Below are 17,264 nucleotides of genomic sequence, written 5' to 3'. Positions count from 1 at the left end.
GAGCGGGTGAGTGGGCAGTGAGTGAGGCAATGTCCAGGGTGGCTGAGTCAGGGCCACGTGTGAGGACTCAGTCCAGCCCAGGGCCTGGCAGTGTCCGGAGGGTGGAGGGTGGAGGGTGGCCCTCCTTTCCTATCTCTGTGGGTCCTGGGGGCAGACTGTGAAGCCCTCTGCCTTTCACACCAGCCAGGGCCGCCTAGATGAGTCCTTGTCGATTTGTGTGAAGGGACCTATAAAATCATTTGAAAACGGGAAGCCCGAGGCCTAGCGTAGGAGGGCTCCTGCACCCAAGCCTGAGATGGGAGCCCTGCACTAGCCTCCACAAAGCTGGCCAGAGCATGCGTAGTGGGCACACTGCTAGCGCGGCCGCAAATCTGGGCTGTTCTGGGCTCACCAACCGAGGGAGAACAGCCCAGCCCAGGCCGCCCACGGCTCCTTGGGGTCCAGTCCACGTCAGGCTGCATGTCTTCCCTGGGTTCTCAGCTGCTGATCTCACACCAGCAAGCGCCCACAGACGAGCATCTTCCCATGGACCAGAGCACCTTTCAGGGAAGAACACGTTTCACCCGGGGGCCCACAATCCCTAAAGAAACGAGTCTTCGAAGAGCTGTCTGGAGGCAATAGGTGACTTTTGCATGTTGCTTGTGTCCGGAGAGGGCCCACGTAAGACTCTTCCAGGAAAGGTAGCTGTGCCCGGAAAGGAAGCAAGGGTCCACATCGTGGAGCTGAGAACCGCCTTCTGCTTTGCGTCGGCCTGTCCCGGCTCCTCTCGGGTTTTTATTTCTCACCGTGGCAGTTTCAGCCTGGGTGGCAGGCTGTGCCAAGAAGGACCGCTCAGTGTCCCCAAGGGAAGGCTTCGGCTTGGGACTGATTCCATGAAGGTACCAAGCAGGAAGCGAAACAGAACAGCCTGTCACTCCACAGCTGAGACTTGTGAGTGACAACCACCCAGGCTTGCTGGACGCCTCCCTGCTGGCTTTACAAAGAGGAAAACTGGCCCAGCACCTACCACCACCTCTAAGCGCCTTAGAGATGGAGGGGGTCCGGCGAGCTATACCCCTCACAAGACTATCGGAGGGCAAATCACCACCAAGACCCTGGCCCAGGAGAGGGTGTTGGGGGTGGGGCGCAAGGGCTAAGAAAGGTGATGGAAGGAGAGAGGCCCTAGGAGTGGGTGTGGCAGTAGGTGCTGGTGCTGGAGGCGGGTCCTGGTGTGTTGTCTCCATCAGCAAAGCCAGTCTCGCTCGCAGGCCCCGCAGTGTCCAAGGAATGGGATCAGAAGGACGTGCTGCTCACAGAGGCCTCCCCTGGGCCAGGCGTTCTTCCTGAGGCCCCCGTTCCATTTTCTGCGGGCGCTGACTTCTTAGTCCTAGAGGGAGCGAAAGGCCATCGCTGGCTGACCCAGAAGTGGCTCCATAGCAGTGTTCCTCCCCAACCCTCCCCTGAATAGGGGGATCTAACCCCAAGGCCAGTCAGTTGTAGTTCCTAAAACCCCGTCGTCGTCGGTCTGTAAGTGACCGCGGACGGATGGTGAGGCAGAGGCGTGGGCTTTAGAGACAGGGCGCCGATGGGAAGCTGGGGTCCCGGGCTGCAGAGAAAGCAGGCTGCTCACCGCGGCGCGGGGCCCCGGTCCAGGTCCTGGATGGTGTCCTTCATGGCCTGGCCTCGTGTCTCGGGCAGCAGCGCGCAGAGTAAGCCCGCCCCAATGGGGAGGCTGCCGTAGATGACCATCGGGAGGGCCTCGTGGTAGTCACCCAGCAGCATCACCAGGGGCGTGAGGATGCCCGCGATCCTTGAGAAGATGGCCACCAGCCCCATGCCCGTCTGCCTGCGGGGAGGCCAGTGCCAGCTGGGGACCCGGCCTCAACGCCAGGCTGCAGTGCCAGCTCGGCACACTTCCTTGGGAGAGCCCAGACCCCCGTGTGGTCCCCACCAGGCGGGCCAGCCCTCCCGTCTTTGGCCTCCTGAGAGTCCAAGGCAGCTGCCACCTCCAGGCCTCTCTGCCAGCGCTCCTGCCTGTCTATCCAGTTTCAGGGTGAAAGCTGCCCCTCCTGAGTACCCCTCCCCTCATCTGACGGTTCCTTCTTCGGAGCCATTCATTCTTGTTTTTGTTTTTTTGTGTTTTTTTTTAAATATTTTATTGATTTTCTACAGAGAGGAAGGGAGAGGGACAGAGAGCTAGAAACATCAATGAGAGAGAAACATCAATGAGAGAGAAACATCCATCAGTTGCCTCCTGCACACCCCCCACTGGGGAAGTGCCTGCAACCAAGGTACATGCCCTTGACCGGAATCGAACCTGGGACCCGTCAGTCCTCAGGCCGACCCTTCATCATCCACTGAGCCAAACCGATTTCGGTGGAGCCATTCATTTTTAGATGTAACCCATGGCGCAGCCTTGATGTGGCTGGGGCGTGGCTTCCTTCTCTACTTGTCCTCCACCAGCCCTGGACAACTTGGGTCTGGACTATATTTATAGATACCCTGACTCCCACCCAGCACGGCTGCCCAGAGCCACCCCAAAAGCCATTTGTGGATGGCGGCGAGGGCAGAGGAGGGATGGCCGACATCAGGGTCTCGGGAGCAGAGGAGGGAGGGGAAGGGTGCCAGCAGCCCTTACCTGATGATGGTGGGGAAGAGCTCAGCAGAGTAGACGTAGGAGATGGTGAATCCAGCCGCCGTGGCGAACTTCCCCACGATGGCCAGCCCGGTGCCCACAACGGGCAGGTCTGGTGAAGGAGGCTGGTCAGCCAGACGGAGGGCAGCCAGCCCATCCCCTGGGCCCTGCTCCCCGCCCCATCCACCCACACACTCAACCCCGGGGAAACCCTCATTCCGGAAAGAGAAGCCATGGGCCTCTGGCCACAGGAGAGTGAGGGTGGACGTGGCCGGGGAGAGCCAGGCCAGGCACCTGAGGGAACGAAGATGATGCTGATACACATGAGGCCGCCCAGAACCAGCGTCCCCATCTGGCTCCACCTGCGGCCGAACCACTGCATCATGAAGATGCTGGAGTAGCGGGCGGGCACCTCCACGGCTCCGAAGATCAGCTGCGTCAGGTAGATGTCCAGGCCAAAGTCCCCCACTTGGAGGCTCAGGCCAAAGTACCCCAGGCTGTCCACGAACCTACAAAGCACCCGAGGATCCCTGTCACCATCACACTCAGAGCGGGGGCCTGACTGGGCCGGAAGTCCCGCGGGAGAGCGGCCCGGTCAGGGGGAGGCCCGGTCATTCCCGCACAGCCCACCCCCGCCAGAGAGCCCCTGTCCCACATCCCCTGGACAGACACCGGGGAGGGGCAGGGGTCCCAGCGCCCTCACCAGACGCAGAAGAGAATCAGGGTCACCTTCCGGAGCTGGGGGTGTCTGAACAGGTCCAGAGCGTTCCCCGAGGGGCCTGTCTTCTCGGGGGCCAGCTGGGAGGAAGATTGCCGCATGAGGGCCAGCCGGATGCCCTGGGGGTCAGATCGGGGGCAGGAGCGGCCCTGCCCTGAGTACCTGGCTCAGCAGTTCTGGGGAGAGTGTCCGCCCATTGACGGCGGCCGCCTTCTGGATGGCTCGTTTGGCCTCCTCGACCCTCCCCCGGGCCAGGAGCCAGCGGGCAGATTCTGGCAGAGCCCTGCAGTCAGGAACAGGTGTGAGTGGTGGGCACGAAGTCCTGGAGCTCCCCCAATACCCCAGAGCCTCCCTGGCCGTTCCAGTGTAGACAGAACCCCATACCCCGGGCAGCCCCCCCTCCCCGAGATGTGTCCCTGAGTGTCCCATGGGAGGAACGTGAGAGCACGCTGACCTAGCGCGCTTGCTCGGGGACGCGCCTCCTCACCAGAAGTAGAAGAAGAGCAGCAGGACAGGCGCGGCGCCGGCGATCTGAAAGAGCCGCCAGTTGCGGACGCCGTAGGCGAGCCCCGCCAGGGCCATCTGGCCCACGGAGAAGCTGCACTGGGCCAGGACCACGGCCTGGGTCCTCCGCGAGGGCCCCACCCACTCTGCAACTGTGAACGAAGACGCTGAGGCTGAGACCGGGCCGGGCGCCGCCCTCCCATCCCCATCGCCCCAGCGGCCACCCTGTCCGGGGAGGGGCCTCAGTCCCAGCCCGGGAAGCACAGGGGTGACCCCTGTAGGGGTGGTCCCTGGCAAGGCCCCCAGAGGCAGTCTGGGAATGAGGCCAGTCCCCAGGGCCTCCCGCTGTGGCTAAGGCTGCAGGCCGGATACTCACGCAGGGTGACGTTGGTCAAGGCATAGCCAGAGACGGCAGTAGCCACCGCAAAGCGCATGACCATGTAGAGCTCAAAGGTGGGCACAAACGCTGTGGCCAGGCCGATGATGGCGAAGAGCAGCAGCTGGATCAGGATGCTGGCTTTGCGGCCAATCCTACAGTATAGAGGGGACAGGGCACAGGTGGGGGAAGGGGGATCTCTGAGGGGAGGGGAGAAAGGGAGACCCAGCCCTGCCCTGGACTCTCTGTGTGTGTGGACACACGGTCCCACCCTGAGGTCCTTGTGCTGGTGTCTAAAGCTCACTAGGGAAGGGGTGGGCTAGGGAAGGGATGGGTAGGGAAGGGGTGGGCTAGGGAAGGGGTGGGCTAGGGAAGGGGTGGGCTAGGGAAGGGATGGGTAGGGAAGGGGTGGGTAGGGAAGGGATGAGCTAGGGAAGGGGTGAATAGGGAAGGGATGGGTAGGGAAGGGATGGGTAGGAAAGGGGTGGGTAGGGAAGGGGTGGGCTAGGAAAGGGGTGGGCTAGGGAAGGGATGGGTAGGGAAGGGGTGGGCTAGGGAAGGGGTGGGCTAGGGAAGGGGTGGGCTAGGGAAGGGATGGGTAGGGAAGGGGTGGGTAGGGAAGGGATGAGCTAGGGAAGGGGTGAATAGGGAAGGGATGGGTAGGGAAGGGATGGGTAGGAAAGGGGTGGGTAGGGAAGGGGTGGGCTAGGAAAGGGGTGGGCTAGGGAAGGGATGAGCTAGGAAAGGGATGGGTTAGGGAATGAATGGGTAGGGAAGGGATGGGTAGGGAAGGGGTGGGCTAGGGAAGGGGTGGGCTAGGGAAGGGATGGGTAGGGAAGGGATGAGCTAGGGAAGGGATGAGCTAGGGAAGGGATGGGTTAGGGAATGAATGGGTAGGGAAGGGATGGGATAGGGAAGGGATGGATAGGGAAGGGGTGGGCTCGTCGGGGTTCTTACCAGTCGCAGAGGGGCCCAAAGATGAGTGCACCAATGAGGAGCCCGGCCATGTACACTGACTGTGAGGTCTCCTTCAGGTGCTTCTGATCACAAACCAAGTTGAACTGAGGCAGAGGCAGACACAGGCAGATATGAGTCCAGGGGCAGCTGGGGACAAGTGCTTTATCATCTGGGCCGCCCACTACGGATGGCTCACTACAGTTGCCCTTTGTTCCCAAACTGTGTGTCAGGGTACCCCAGGGAACGTGAGTATAGCATGATATTTAAACTAGGGAAGGAAAATACAATAATACTTAACATCTGTCTGATATCACATAAACTACTAGCTCAGGATGGTTGTTTCACCATGAGATCACGCTACTTTCCTTTCAGTGGCGGCGTATCTATGGGAAATTGTGCTTTTGGCCATTGCTGTGAGAAAAAGCAAGCCCCATGAGAAAATCTATGTGGCTCTGCACATGAGGGTGGTGGTGTTCAAGGATTGAGACGGTGTGCCATTCCCAATAGGCCCAGGCATCCTGTTGGTAAGTCACTGTGTTTCTTTAAGAATGAGATAAAAATGTGCCCTTTTAACTTGTGTCCGATTTTTTAAAAACAGTTATTAAATTGTTAGAACATGAATGCTTAAGTTGTTTGCAGGGTTATGTATTTCTTGGCACCTATAGGTGCCGAGAGAAATTACCAACACACTAGGTAAGGATGCAGTCTGGGGGCCTCTGACAGAAGACTGATTGCTGCTCCTCGACAAAGGGGACTCTTCCTCCCTGCCAGGAACCCCCTGGGACCCACCCGGGCCTCCAAGTCCTCACATCCAGAAGCACACCCCCCCTGCCCCCGCCGGAAGCTGTCCTCATTCACAGGCAGTCAGAATACTAAGGGGGAGGAGGTTAGGATGGAGGAGAGCTAGCACATGCACACATGGTGGAGAAGGAGGTGGGGGCAGTGCACCCGGAGACACACAGAGAACCTGACAGACAGACAGACAGACCGACCGGAAACCCTCAGAAATAACATGCAAGTCCGTGGAATTCCGAACACATGTGTACTGAATGTGCCCACTCAGGAAGTCCATGTGACCACCCCTCACACACACACACACACACACACACACACACCGATCTGTGGGCCCTTCGGGGAATTCTGTGCCCCCCGCACACAGTCTGACTCCGCACACATATGTCCTCTCAGCTTCACCTTCCTGGTGCCTGGGCCCTAGCTCACACAGCAGCTCCTTCAGAAGCTGCCCATCCTTCATCAGGAGGAAGCACCTTCCAGCCTCTGAGCCCAGCCACCCTGTCTCCCCCTGAGCGCCAGGGGCAATCGCAGAAGGGGCAGGGTGCCTCCCCGTCTGACTGCTCCCCGCGGTTCATACACAGGGACCTTGGGTTGAATGAAACTCCAAGGACAGTCCTGCACCGGCTGTGAACAACGGCAAGCGGTGGCTTGAAGCCACTGGATGTTGGCCTGCGCTCAGGATGGTGCTGTCTGGCCGCCTGGCGGAGCTCATGAGCACGTGGAGAGGAGGCACACCCACAGCATCTGGGGCGGTGAAGGCCGGGACCTGGGATGGGTGATGCTGGGGAAGGGGGAGGCCAGTGAGGGGTGGGCTGGGCTAGCTGGGGAGTGCATGGGCTGTCTCCCCGCTGTGGGGGGGATGAGGCCAGGCAAAGACCGAAAAACACATCCTCAGGCGCCAGGGTTCTGGGGCAGGGTTCGGTGAGAGTTTGGGTAAAACACTGTCCTCTGAGAGCTTTAAGAAAGAAATATTTCTTAGCCATTGGGGGAAAACAAATGGTTAATCTCTGGATTCCAGATTGCGTCCTCCCCGATGGCTCAGGTTTGCCACCATGAAAGTGAGAGCTGCGCTGATCATCTCATGGCTGGCCCCCTCCCCCTCCGCCTCCCATCCCACTGCAGGGCACTGGCGGCAGGAGCTGCGTGGGTCCTAGGCCCAAGGCCAGTCCAGATGCCACCCTCCCCCCTCTCTGAGGCCCATCCCGCCATCTAGGAAGAAACGCCGCCCTGGGCCAAGATGCTTCCCGAGGGCCCTTCTTAATCAGAGGCGGCCGGAGTGGGGATCTTTCTGTTCTCTGACTGGGTCCCTCCGGGAGAATGGACTGAGCAAGAACAACTGATCTGTACTCAACAGGACACGCCCTAGAGTCAGGGGCGTCCTCCGGCATCCCAGAGGTCCACAGGAGGAGATTGGGAGAGAGAAGCTAAAAGGTGGGAGGCCAAGGCAAGTGAGCAGGAAGGCAGACGAGCGCACAGGAAAGAGCAGCACCGGGAAACGCGGGAAGATGGGTACGCAGGGGCACACGCAGGCGCAGACTGAGAACAAGGGAGGGAAAGGGATACAGACAGAAAAACAGGAGGGGAGGGGAAGAAAGGCAGGCGATTGGGCAGACAGGCAGGACGGACAAAAGAACAGGCAAAAATGGACAGGCAGATGGACGGGCAAAGAGACCAGACAGGAAATGGATGGAGAGGTAGCCGGGCCTAGCGGCAGAGGACAGAGAGAAAAACAGGGTAATTGGCAAAAAGTCTTTGTTAATCGTTCAGGCAGAGGGGCAAGACAAAGGCAGCGACACCCGTGACTGAGGGCAAAGCATAAGGCAGAGGAAGTGGACAGACAGCCCCAAAGGCAGCCTACCTCGTTCTTCAGGGACCGGGGCCTGTTCTCGGGATACTCCCAGCCTGCCTCGCAAGGCTGTGTCTCGTTGGAGCGGTGGCTGAGGATGTCCTCCAGGCTGGCGCCATCCGGGGGTGGCCGGAACATGCGGCAGGGCTCGGGGTTGCCCGCGGCATCCAGGGGCACGCTCAGGTTCAGCCGCTCGGCAGCACTCAGGTTGAAGGTGAGGTTCTTGACCCAGGGCACCGAGCAGTGGTGGGGCTCCTCCAGGGTGATGAAGATCTGGCCAAAAAAATAGAAGGCGGACAGGAAGTTGGGGACGGTCAGCAGCAGCAGCAGCTGCACCTGAAAGCGACCGAAGCCGCCGATTTCAGCCAAGACCTCGGAAAACTGGGCCATGTCTATTGGCCAGCACGTCCGTCCTCCGTCCGAGGCCTGCAGAGAGCTCTGCACCTTGGCCCAGGGTTCCTGGCTCCTCTTGGCTGTGATAACGGCGGCATTAATGTTTAACCCAGCCGCGTTCAGCTGCACCTTCACACCTCAGCTCCCTGTCAAGGATAGAGGAGGATGGAAAAAAATAGTCCACGGGGGCCTGCAGAATCAGAGGATGTTTTATTAGACGCTGGCGTCACAAGAACCAAGGAAACCTCCCAGGCCCAGCACACAGGACAGGGCTTTACCCAAACATAATATAGTATACAGCCAAGACCGGTTTGGCTCAATGGATAGAGCGTTGGCTTGGGGACTGAAGGGTCCCGGGTTCGATTCCGGTCAAGGGCATGTACCTTGGTTGCGGGCACATCCCCACTAGGGGGTGTGCAAGAGGCAGCTGATCGATGACTCTCTCTCATCGATGTTTCTAACCCTCTATCTCTCTCCCTTCCTCTCTGTACAAAATCAAATATATTTTTTAAAAAATATATAGTATACAGTACCCCCACACCTCCATCAGCAGCCACATCCTGAACAACCCAGTTCAAACCCCTCTCATCACAACAGAATCCACATTCTGAGAGTAGTTGTGATACCCAAAGGGACACAGAAGTCCCTTTAACCACCAGCCCACGCTAGCCGAGCAGGGTAAGCCAGGGGAGCTGCGAGGACCCAGCCTGCAGATGTATTACATCTGTCCATGGACCAGCCTAGCCTCTTGACTCATGATCATCTCCTCTCTCCTGTGGGTCCTGGTACCGGCGGTGTGTAACACCAGGCAATCCCAAGGCAGCACAGAGGTCAGGAGACCCACCGAGGGCATAAAAGCTTTTTCATTTTCAGCAATGAAGACAATTCAAGACTAGCTAAGATTTGGAAACAGCCTAGGTGCCCGTCAGCAGATGACTGGATCAGAAAACTATGGTACATCGACACAATGGAATACTATGCTGCCATAAAAAAAGGAATTCTTACCATTTGCAGCAACCTGGATGGAACTGGAGAGCATTATGCTAAGTGAAATAAGCCAGTCGATGAAAGAAAAATACCACATGATCTCAATCATCTGTGGATAATAAAAAACATTATAAACTGATGAACAAAAAGATAGATACAGAGGTAGTAAAGCATCAACAGACTGTCAAATTACAGTGGGAAGGTTAGGGAGATCTGGGGGAGATAGGAGATCAACCGAAGGGCTTGTATGCATGTATATAAACATAACCAATGGACGCAAAACTCTGGGGGGTGAGGGCATGTATGGGAGTGGGGGGTGGCAATGGTAAGATATGTACACATATAATACCTTACTAAAAAAATGGAAAAAGAAAGAATAAAACCAAAAAAAAAAAAAAAAAAAAAAAAATAGAAAGCAATTATGGAGGAGCCAAGAGCTACATTTTTATCTCTACCCAATAAATCCATCACAAACACAATGCCAAGATTAAAAACAAATGCAAATGCCCAGTGTAGTCACAGCAATCCTAGTGACAGCCAAAGAACACAGGACAAAGTCTCTCCATCACAGGCCCCAGCTGTGGGGCTAACAAAGGCAGGACTTCAAAGAGGAACCTCCCAAAGATAAAGGCCCCCATCTTTTACCCTGGGGGCGGGGCGGGGGGGGGGGTGTCTTACCGGATGAAGACCCAGGTCTTGGAAGGAGTCTAGTTCAATCATAGGAGCTGGGGAATGATGGATTAAAGAGGACATTAGGAAGAAAAAAGAATACATGCGTACATAGGCACACACATTCACATCTTTGCTTGTGTAAGCATCAGAAAGCCTTTGTATGTTTTCAATTCTGAACGACTTTAAGAGATAGGTAGAGGAATGTGGGTGAAAAGAATACAAGGAAGTCAGGTTGTACAGGAAGTACTGGATACAATGTGCCTGCACCTATCTGGCCACCTGTCTGGCACAGCCTCAGGATGTCTGTTAATCAGTCAGCATGTAGAGCCGGTCAAGGCAGGGCAGACCATGGAAAGCAGAGTAAGGGTACGAGACGCTGTATAAGGACAGCCCCTTCCTCTCTACCGCCCATCCCAGACTCCCCAGCAGGCAGTGTCTCTCATGAACAGAGATGCTAAAAATCCTCAGCAAAATATCAGTAACTTGATTCCAACAATGTATGAAAAGAATATTATCCCTTAGCCCAGTGAGATTTATCCCAGGTATGCAACGCCGGTTCAGCATATGAACCATTAGCAGGCTTAGGAAGAACACGATCACATCAACAATGCAGAAAAAGCATTTGACAAAATCTAATACTATTCATGATAAAAACGCTCAGCAAACTAGGCCTACAGGTAATCTCCTCAACGTGATAAGGAACGTGTACAAAAAGCCCACAACTAACATCATGTTTAATGATGAGAAACTAGAACCTTTTCATTAACATGGCAGGAACATCTCCGCTCACCTGTGCTTTTCAACACTATACTGAACACCCTAGATAATTCAATAGAACAAGAAAAGAAAACCAATGATATACATATTGGAAAGGGAAAAAACTGTCTTTATTTGCTGATGACGTGATTATCCATATGAAAAACCCAAAGGAATCAACATAATACTTCTAGAACTATTACTTCTAGAACTAATACATTATTATAGTAAGGTTGCAGGATATAAGGTTAATACAGAAAAACTACCCCTTTCCTATCTACCAACAATAAACAAGTGGAGTTTGAAAAGAAAAACAGTGCCATTTACATTAGTACCCAAAAATGAAATCTATATATATAAAGCCAAGGGACTAGAATGCTGAAATGACCAGAATAACTGTTCGCTATGACGTGGCCAGCCAACCAGCCCGATTGAGGGGCGGCCCCTTCCCCAGCTGGCCCCAGCTGGGTTGAGGACGGAGCCAGCCAGCCAACCTTTTGTGGCCCCTCCTCCCCGATGGCCTGACCCGATCGGCCCCCATTGAGGCAGGGCAGCCGGACCCCACCTGTGCATGAATTTGTGCACTGGGCTTCTAGCACTGGTGTAAAGCTAACAAACCATGTACAAGATCTGTATGAGGAAAACTACAAAACTCTGATGAAGAAAAATAACAAAAAACTAAATAAAGGGAGAGATATTCTATGTTCATGGATAGAAAGACTCAATATTGTCAAGATGTCAGCTCTTCTCAACTTGATGTAGTAATTAAACACAATCTCAATAAAAGTCCCAGCAAGTTATTTTTTGAAAACTGACAAGCTGATTCTAAAGTTTATGGAGAAAGGCCAAAGAGCCAGAATAGCCAACCCAATATTGAAGAAGAACTAAGTCAGAGGACTCTCAATTCTTGACATTGAGACTTACTATAAAGTTACAATACTTTAGACAGTATGGTATTAGCAAAAGAATAGACATATAGATCATTGGAACATAATACAGATCTTAGAAATTGACTTACAGATTTAACTGATCTTTGACAAAAGAACAAAGGCAAAGTAAAGGTAGTCTTTTCAATAAATGGTGGTGAAACAAATGGACATCCAAAGGAAAAAAATAAAAATAAAAAATCTAGACATAGGCCTATTCCTCAAAAAAATCAATTCAAAATGGATCATGGACCAGAATGCAAACTGCAAAATTATACAACTCTTAGAAGATGACATATGCAAAAAATCTACACATTGGGTGTGGTAATGACCTCTTAGATACAACATCAAAAGCATAATCCATGAAAGAAATAATTGATAAGCTGACTTCATTTAAATTAAAACCTCAGCTCTGCAAAAAACACTCTTAGGAGAATGAGAAGACATGCCACAGACTGGAAAACAGTATTTGCAAAATAGATATCTGATAAAGATCCATTATCCAAAATAGTCAAAGAACTCTTAAAAGTGAACAATAAGCAAATGAACAACCTGGTTAAAAATGGGCTTAAAACCTTAACAGACACCTCACCAAAGAATATATTCAGCCCTAGCTGGTTTGGCTGGGTGGATAGAGCGTCCCAGGTTTGATTCTAGTTAGGGCGCACATGCCTGGGTTGTGGGACCGATCCCCAATGTGGGCCCGATCCTCAGTGGGGGGTGAACAGGAGGCAGCTGATGGATGATTCTCTCTCATCATTGATGTTTCTATCTCTCTCTCCTATTCCTTGCTCTCTGAAATCAATATATATATATATATATATATATATATATATATATATATATATATATATATATAATTTTTTAAAGAACATATTCAGATAGCAAATAAGCAAATAAAAAGATGTTCAAGACTGTCATTAGGGAATTAATTGCAAATTAAAAGGTGATACCACTACACACATGTGTGAGGACAAAAACTATATTCACTGGTGAGAATATAAAATGGTATAGCCACTTTGGAAGACAGCTGGTGACTTCTCACAAAACTAGACATACTCTTTCTTACCACACAGTCCACACCTGGGATCCTTGATATTTACCCAAAGGAATTGAAAATTTATATCCACACAAAATGAATGTTCATTGCAGTTTATCCATAACTGCCCAGACTTGGAAGCAACCAGTAGGTGAATGGATTAATACGCTGTGACACATCCAGACATGGAACATTATTTAGTGCTAAAAATAAATGGGCTAACAAGCCATGAAAAGACATGGAGAAACCTTAAATGCATATGACTAGGTGAAGGAAGTCATTCTGAAAAGGCTAAATACTGCATGATCCTAACAATATGACATTCTGGAAAAGGCAAAAGTATGGAAACAGTATAAAGATCACCAGTTGCCAGGGACTAGAGGGGAGAGAGGAATGAACAGGCAGAATACAGAGGATTTCAGGGCAGTGAAACTATTCTGTACAATACAGTAAAGATGAATACATATCTATACATTTGTCCAAACCCACTGAATGCACAACAGAAAGAGTGAATCTGGACTTTTGAGTGACAGTAACTTACAATGTAGGTTCATCGACTGCAATAAATGTACTACTCTGGGGCAGGATGTTGATAGTGGGGAAGCCTGTGCATGTATGGATTCAGGGAGTATATGGGAACGCTATACTTTCTGTTCAATTTTGCTATGAAATTAAAACTTCTCTAAAAAATAAAGGGGTATATGAGATGGCCCAAAGAAAACATCTGTAAATGGCTTCACTGGTCATCACTACTCTCTCTTGACAAGATCTGACCATGTCAGAGAGAAGGGGCGAGTGGAGGGGTGCTGCTCTTGCTGTGCCCATCCCACATACACCACAGACTGGAATAATTGAGCAAGTTATTCCTCTCTGCTATTCCCCACAATAGTTAGAGTCCACTCTGATGGCCTGCTTATCTTAAAAGCAAACTCAATCAGATCTGATACTGCTAATTCCAGGACTTGAGTTCTAGATTACCAAGATCCACAAGCAGTCCTATCATTGGTCAAAGGCTACGCTCCTGGGAAGAGATTATGCTCAGGGAGATTACTTATCCAGGAGGTAGAGGAATGTTCATTTACTTATCCAGGAGGTAGAGGGGCCTAGAATCTTCTATGAAACCCCCACCATTGCAATACGAAGGTATCAAAGCCAAATGGAGACAAGTTCAGCCCTGCTCTGAACTTTCCAAAAGGAACTCCCACGAGCTTAAATCAAGCACCTTGCCCTTGTCCATATCCACAAGTAGAATCAGTCACAACAGATCCGTATACGGAGTTCTCTAACCCATTCTGCCAAATTTCTTTGGGTGGATCCTCTCTCCCTCCCCCCATTTGGGATTTCAGTTTTCCCATGTTTACAAAGATTTTGCAGATCACACACATTGGTTTTGGGGTTTTTAAAAAATATATTTTATTGATTTTTTTACAGAGAGGAAGAGAGAGGGATAGAAAGCTAGAAACATCGATGAGAGAGAAACATCGACCAGTTGCCTCCTGCACACCCCCCACCAGGGATGTGCCCGCAACCAAGGTACATGCCCTTGACCGGAATCGAACCCGGAACCCTTCAGTCCGCAGGCCGACGCTCTATCCACTGAGCCAAACCAGTTTCAGCAGATCACACACATTGTTTAACGTTTATGGGCACTTTTGCTTTTCTGCATTTGGAAAAAAAATTATAGTAGAGACTTCTGACCCACTCCCCATCCCGCCCCCCCAACTCACCGTCACTAAAATAAAGATTCCACCACAGACAATTTACTCTTTATTGATTAAAAATGAAGGAAACATGCAGCAAAATACAAAGTCAAAAAAAAGGGGGTGAGTCAAATATTTTACATCTTCCATAATCTAGCACACGTTGTAAGGAGGAACCTCCATTTATTGATACACTATTATTCTATCCTCCAGATTATTAAACAGTATCAGCTGGCTCTAGGATTTGGTTCGAAACTGAAGCAAAAAACCCAAACAAATCCAATAGTCATTTATTGTAGAAACACCATACATTTCACCAACAACATCGGCACAGGTTACCTTGTGCTCAAGTCAGTCCCTACCACAGGGACCAGGGAATCCTGGGGACCTCAGGAAAGGGGTGCACCTTGAACCACCCACCACTCCGGGAAAGGAGCGAGGTCTCTCCCTAGGTCACGTGCTGTCCCACCTGGGAAGTTTCTGTTCACTATTTTCTCAGCATCACTGCGCAAGACAGCAAAGGGTGTTCACCATACAGCATGCAGAAGAACTACCACTGTCCTGCAGCTTGGTGACTCCTAATTCCCAGCAGGGCAAACGATGAACTGGAAGGAAAGAGAACGCCCCGGCCACTTCTATTGCCGTGCTTGTCCCACTGCCGTCCACCGGTAATGGCGGGCTGAGACACTGAGCAGGAGGATGGGCTGCCACTTACCCCCGGCCTGGGCTTTCATCGCCTACAAACACAAAGCTGCAACAGTGATGCCACACCCTTTGGACTCATGAATAAGTAGATTATGATGGGCTTATTGGATACCAAAACACTGACTCTAGGTAAGCTACTAGTCTTGCGCCAAAGAGGACACTACCTCTTTTTCAAACTTATTCCTACCTCCCTATCTTTATTCCTTCTACCTGAATCTAAAAAAAAAAAAATAAATACATTAAAAAAGAAAAAGAAAAATGGAAATATTTTCCCAGTAAGCTGATCAACCTTCTTTCCTCTCCCCAGACTCAGCAGGTTCCCTCCCACTAACAATCCTGCTTGGACCATGGACTTTGGTGTCTGATCTGTAATCTACATTCTTCCCAACCCCCGTCTCAAACCCATCCTCTCTCCTCCTCCCCAACATCCGCCCCTTTCCCAACATGCCTTTGCCTCCAGGTAGGCTAAGAAAGCCTGTGGCTAAAACTACAAGCTCCGGCTGAGACCAGAACGGTGACAAGTCACCTCCAAGAGAAAACCAATCCTGCTACTCACAGACCAACAATGCTGGATGGGCTGGACCATCCCTAAGAGGCAGCTCTCCCCTCTTCCGGGCCAAAGCCCCACTGTATGTGTGGTGGTAAGGCCAGACTGAGGATCCCTTTCACATACAAAACGTGTTAGGGCTCTTTGCAGTTAGACAAAGGCTGACTGTGAAACATAGGGGGAAAAAAAAAAAAATCAGCCCCATTGATTATTCACAAATTGCATTTTGAGTGCTCTTTTTTAAAACCTAAAGAATAATTTACATTATTTCTGTAGAAAATCAAATGAATACTGTCTAGTCAGAAGTCCTAAGTCACGGCACATGTGGTTTCACTCTCCGCCTTGGGCCAGGCTCAGTGCACCGCGGTGTGGACGCCTCCGGAGGGTCAGTGCAGGCGAGGGGACAGAGGCAGGCCTCCCGCCGTGTGGTCTCCGTTATTGCTGTAGAAACCTCAGCCTTGTGTTTCCTCGGGACTGGGAGGCCAGGTGAACTGATTTTCATGGGAGGATGGAGGAGCGGTTTTTCTTCCATTTGATTTCTTAAATTCGGAAAATAAATAACTTCCACAATGATATGAGTTATGAATTTTTTTTTTTTTTCTGCCCAAACACCACTGCTGGGAAAATTCACTTTTAACAAGCCAATACTTGATATTTTCTCTAAAAACAGTTCAAAGTTCCGCTTTGAAGGATCCGATGGCTGAAGGTGGACGACAGTCAGATGTTTTGCACCAGCTGAAGTTAAGGCGAGCGACCCTTTCTGGAGGGAACGATGAAGAGGGTGCCTGAGAGCAGCTTCAGCAAAACGCTTAGGAACATCACGAACAAAACTAGAAGACAGTTTAGGCTGCCTCCATCTGAGGCTGTGCTTTTTCCTAACAGAGGTTGCTAGAATTCACATCAGATTAAAATAAAATCCCTAAATTAAATTCTCTGGGCTCCAGCTGAACAATCAACTTGTAATCGCTACGTCAGTGGGTAAAGAGACATCTCCCAAGGTGCCCCCATCGGGCAGGTGTGGGAAGAGGCAGCACGAGGAAGCCCGATACAGCTGCTGCTTTCCGCCCAGCGCCATCCATGGAGTAAGGCAAGATGAGCTGAAAGATCTCCTCCTGGCTGAGGCGCGCGGCCACTCGCGGACGGAGGAAGGTAGGGGACGTGTGAGTTTACTAACGGAGCTCTGTAAAGGGAGGCTGGCCACTAGTGACCCAGCTTTTCTTTCCCTGTGGGAAAGGGGGAACGATGGCAGGACGAACACAAAGAAAGACCTCTAAGACTCCTAGCCGGGACGTTTGTGGCTGGGTTCTTTGGCAGTAGTGGGTGTAGGCCAACAGAAGTAACAGAGATATGCACGTGTGGAATCTTCCGAGGCCTCCTCGCCCAGGGCTGGGATTTAGCTGATGCTGAGCTGGGCGAATCCTATTAGTTTACCATCATCGGGAATATCCGAGCCTTCGACGCCAGATGCCTAGAGAACCAAACAAAGGAGAGGCTGTGGCTGTTGATGAACAAAGTACAGGTAGCAATTAAAACTTATGTGGGCATTGTGGGAGCGCAATAAGTAAGGGTCGGTCCGTGGGATACAACAGAAGGCAGATGAAAGGATGGGGCTGGAGTCAAATTAGCTCCCGGTCTCTCCTGAGCACAGTCAAGGGCCTGGGGTGGGAGGTTTCCTCGGAGGGCAGAGAAAGAGGGGGCCACTCAAAGGGAGACTTCAGGGCCTTGGGGG

General features: G+C 51.7%; 2 protein-coding genes across 3 annotated transcripts in view; both read right to left on the bottom strand.

Moving 5' to 3' along the window:
• Window positions 1-1,272: 1,272 nt before the first annotated feature.
• On the bottom strand, window positions 1,273-8,463 carry SLC22A13 (solute carrier family 22 member 13; the record flags this gene model as incomplete). The annotated part of the gene is made up of 10 exons (XM_084903003.1): window positions 7,823-8,463; window positions 5,170-5,273; window positions 4,213-4,367; window positions 3,820-3,988; window positions 3,495-3,615; window positions 3,318-3,412; window positions 2,909-3,123; window positions 2,618-2,726; window positions 1,610-1,825; window positions 1,273-1,366 (listed from the first exon to the last, which is right to left on the bottom strand). The coding sequence occupies exons 1-10, from the start codon at window positions 8,198-8,200 to the stop codon at window positions 1,273-1,275; spliced, it is 1,656 nt and encodes a 551-aa protein (XP_084759129.1). The 5' UTR covers window positions 8,201-8,463.
• A 5,874-nt stretch (window positions 8,464-14,337) lies between these two features.
• Window positions 14,338-17,264, bottom strand: part of OXSR1 (oxidative stress responsive kinase 1) — a 74,079-nt gene continuing 71,152 nt past the window's right edge. For both annotated transcript variants that reach the window (XM_084902822.1, XM_084902823.1), the window contains one exon: window positions 14,338-17,003. In XM_084902822.1, coding sequence (XP_084758948.1) covers window positions 16,929-17,003 — 75 coding nt within the window. In that variant the 3' untranslated portion in view covers window positions 14,338-16,928. The remainder of the gene's footprint in view (window positions 17,004-17,264) is intronic.

Source organism: Pipistrellus hanaki (assembly GCF_964339955.1).
Source record: "Pipistrellus hanaki genome assembly, chromosome: 13".
NCBI classification, from domain to species: Eukaryota; Metazoa; Chordata; class Mammalia; order Chiroptera; family Vespertilionidae; genus Pipistrellus; species Pipistrellus hanaki.
This window is presented reverse-complemented; position numbering and strand designations above follow the sequence as displayed.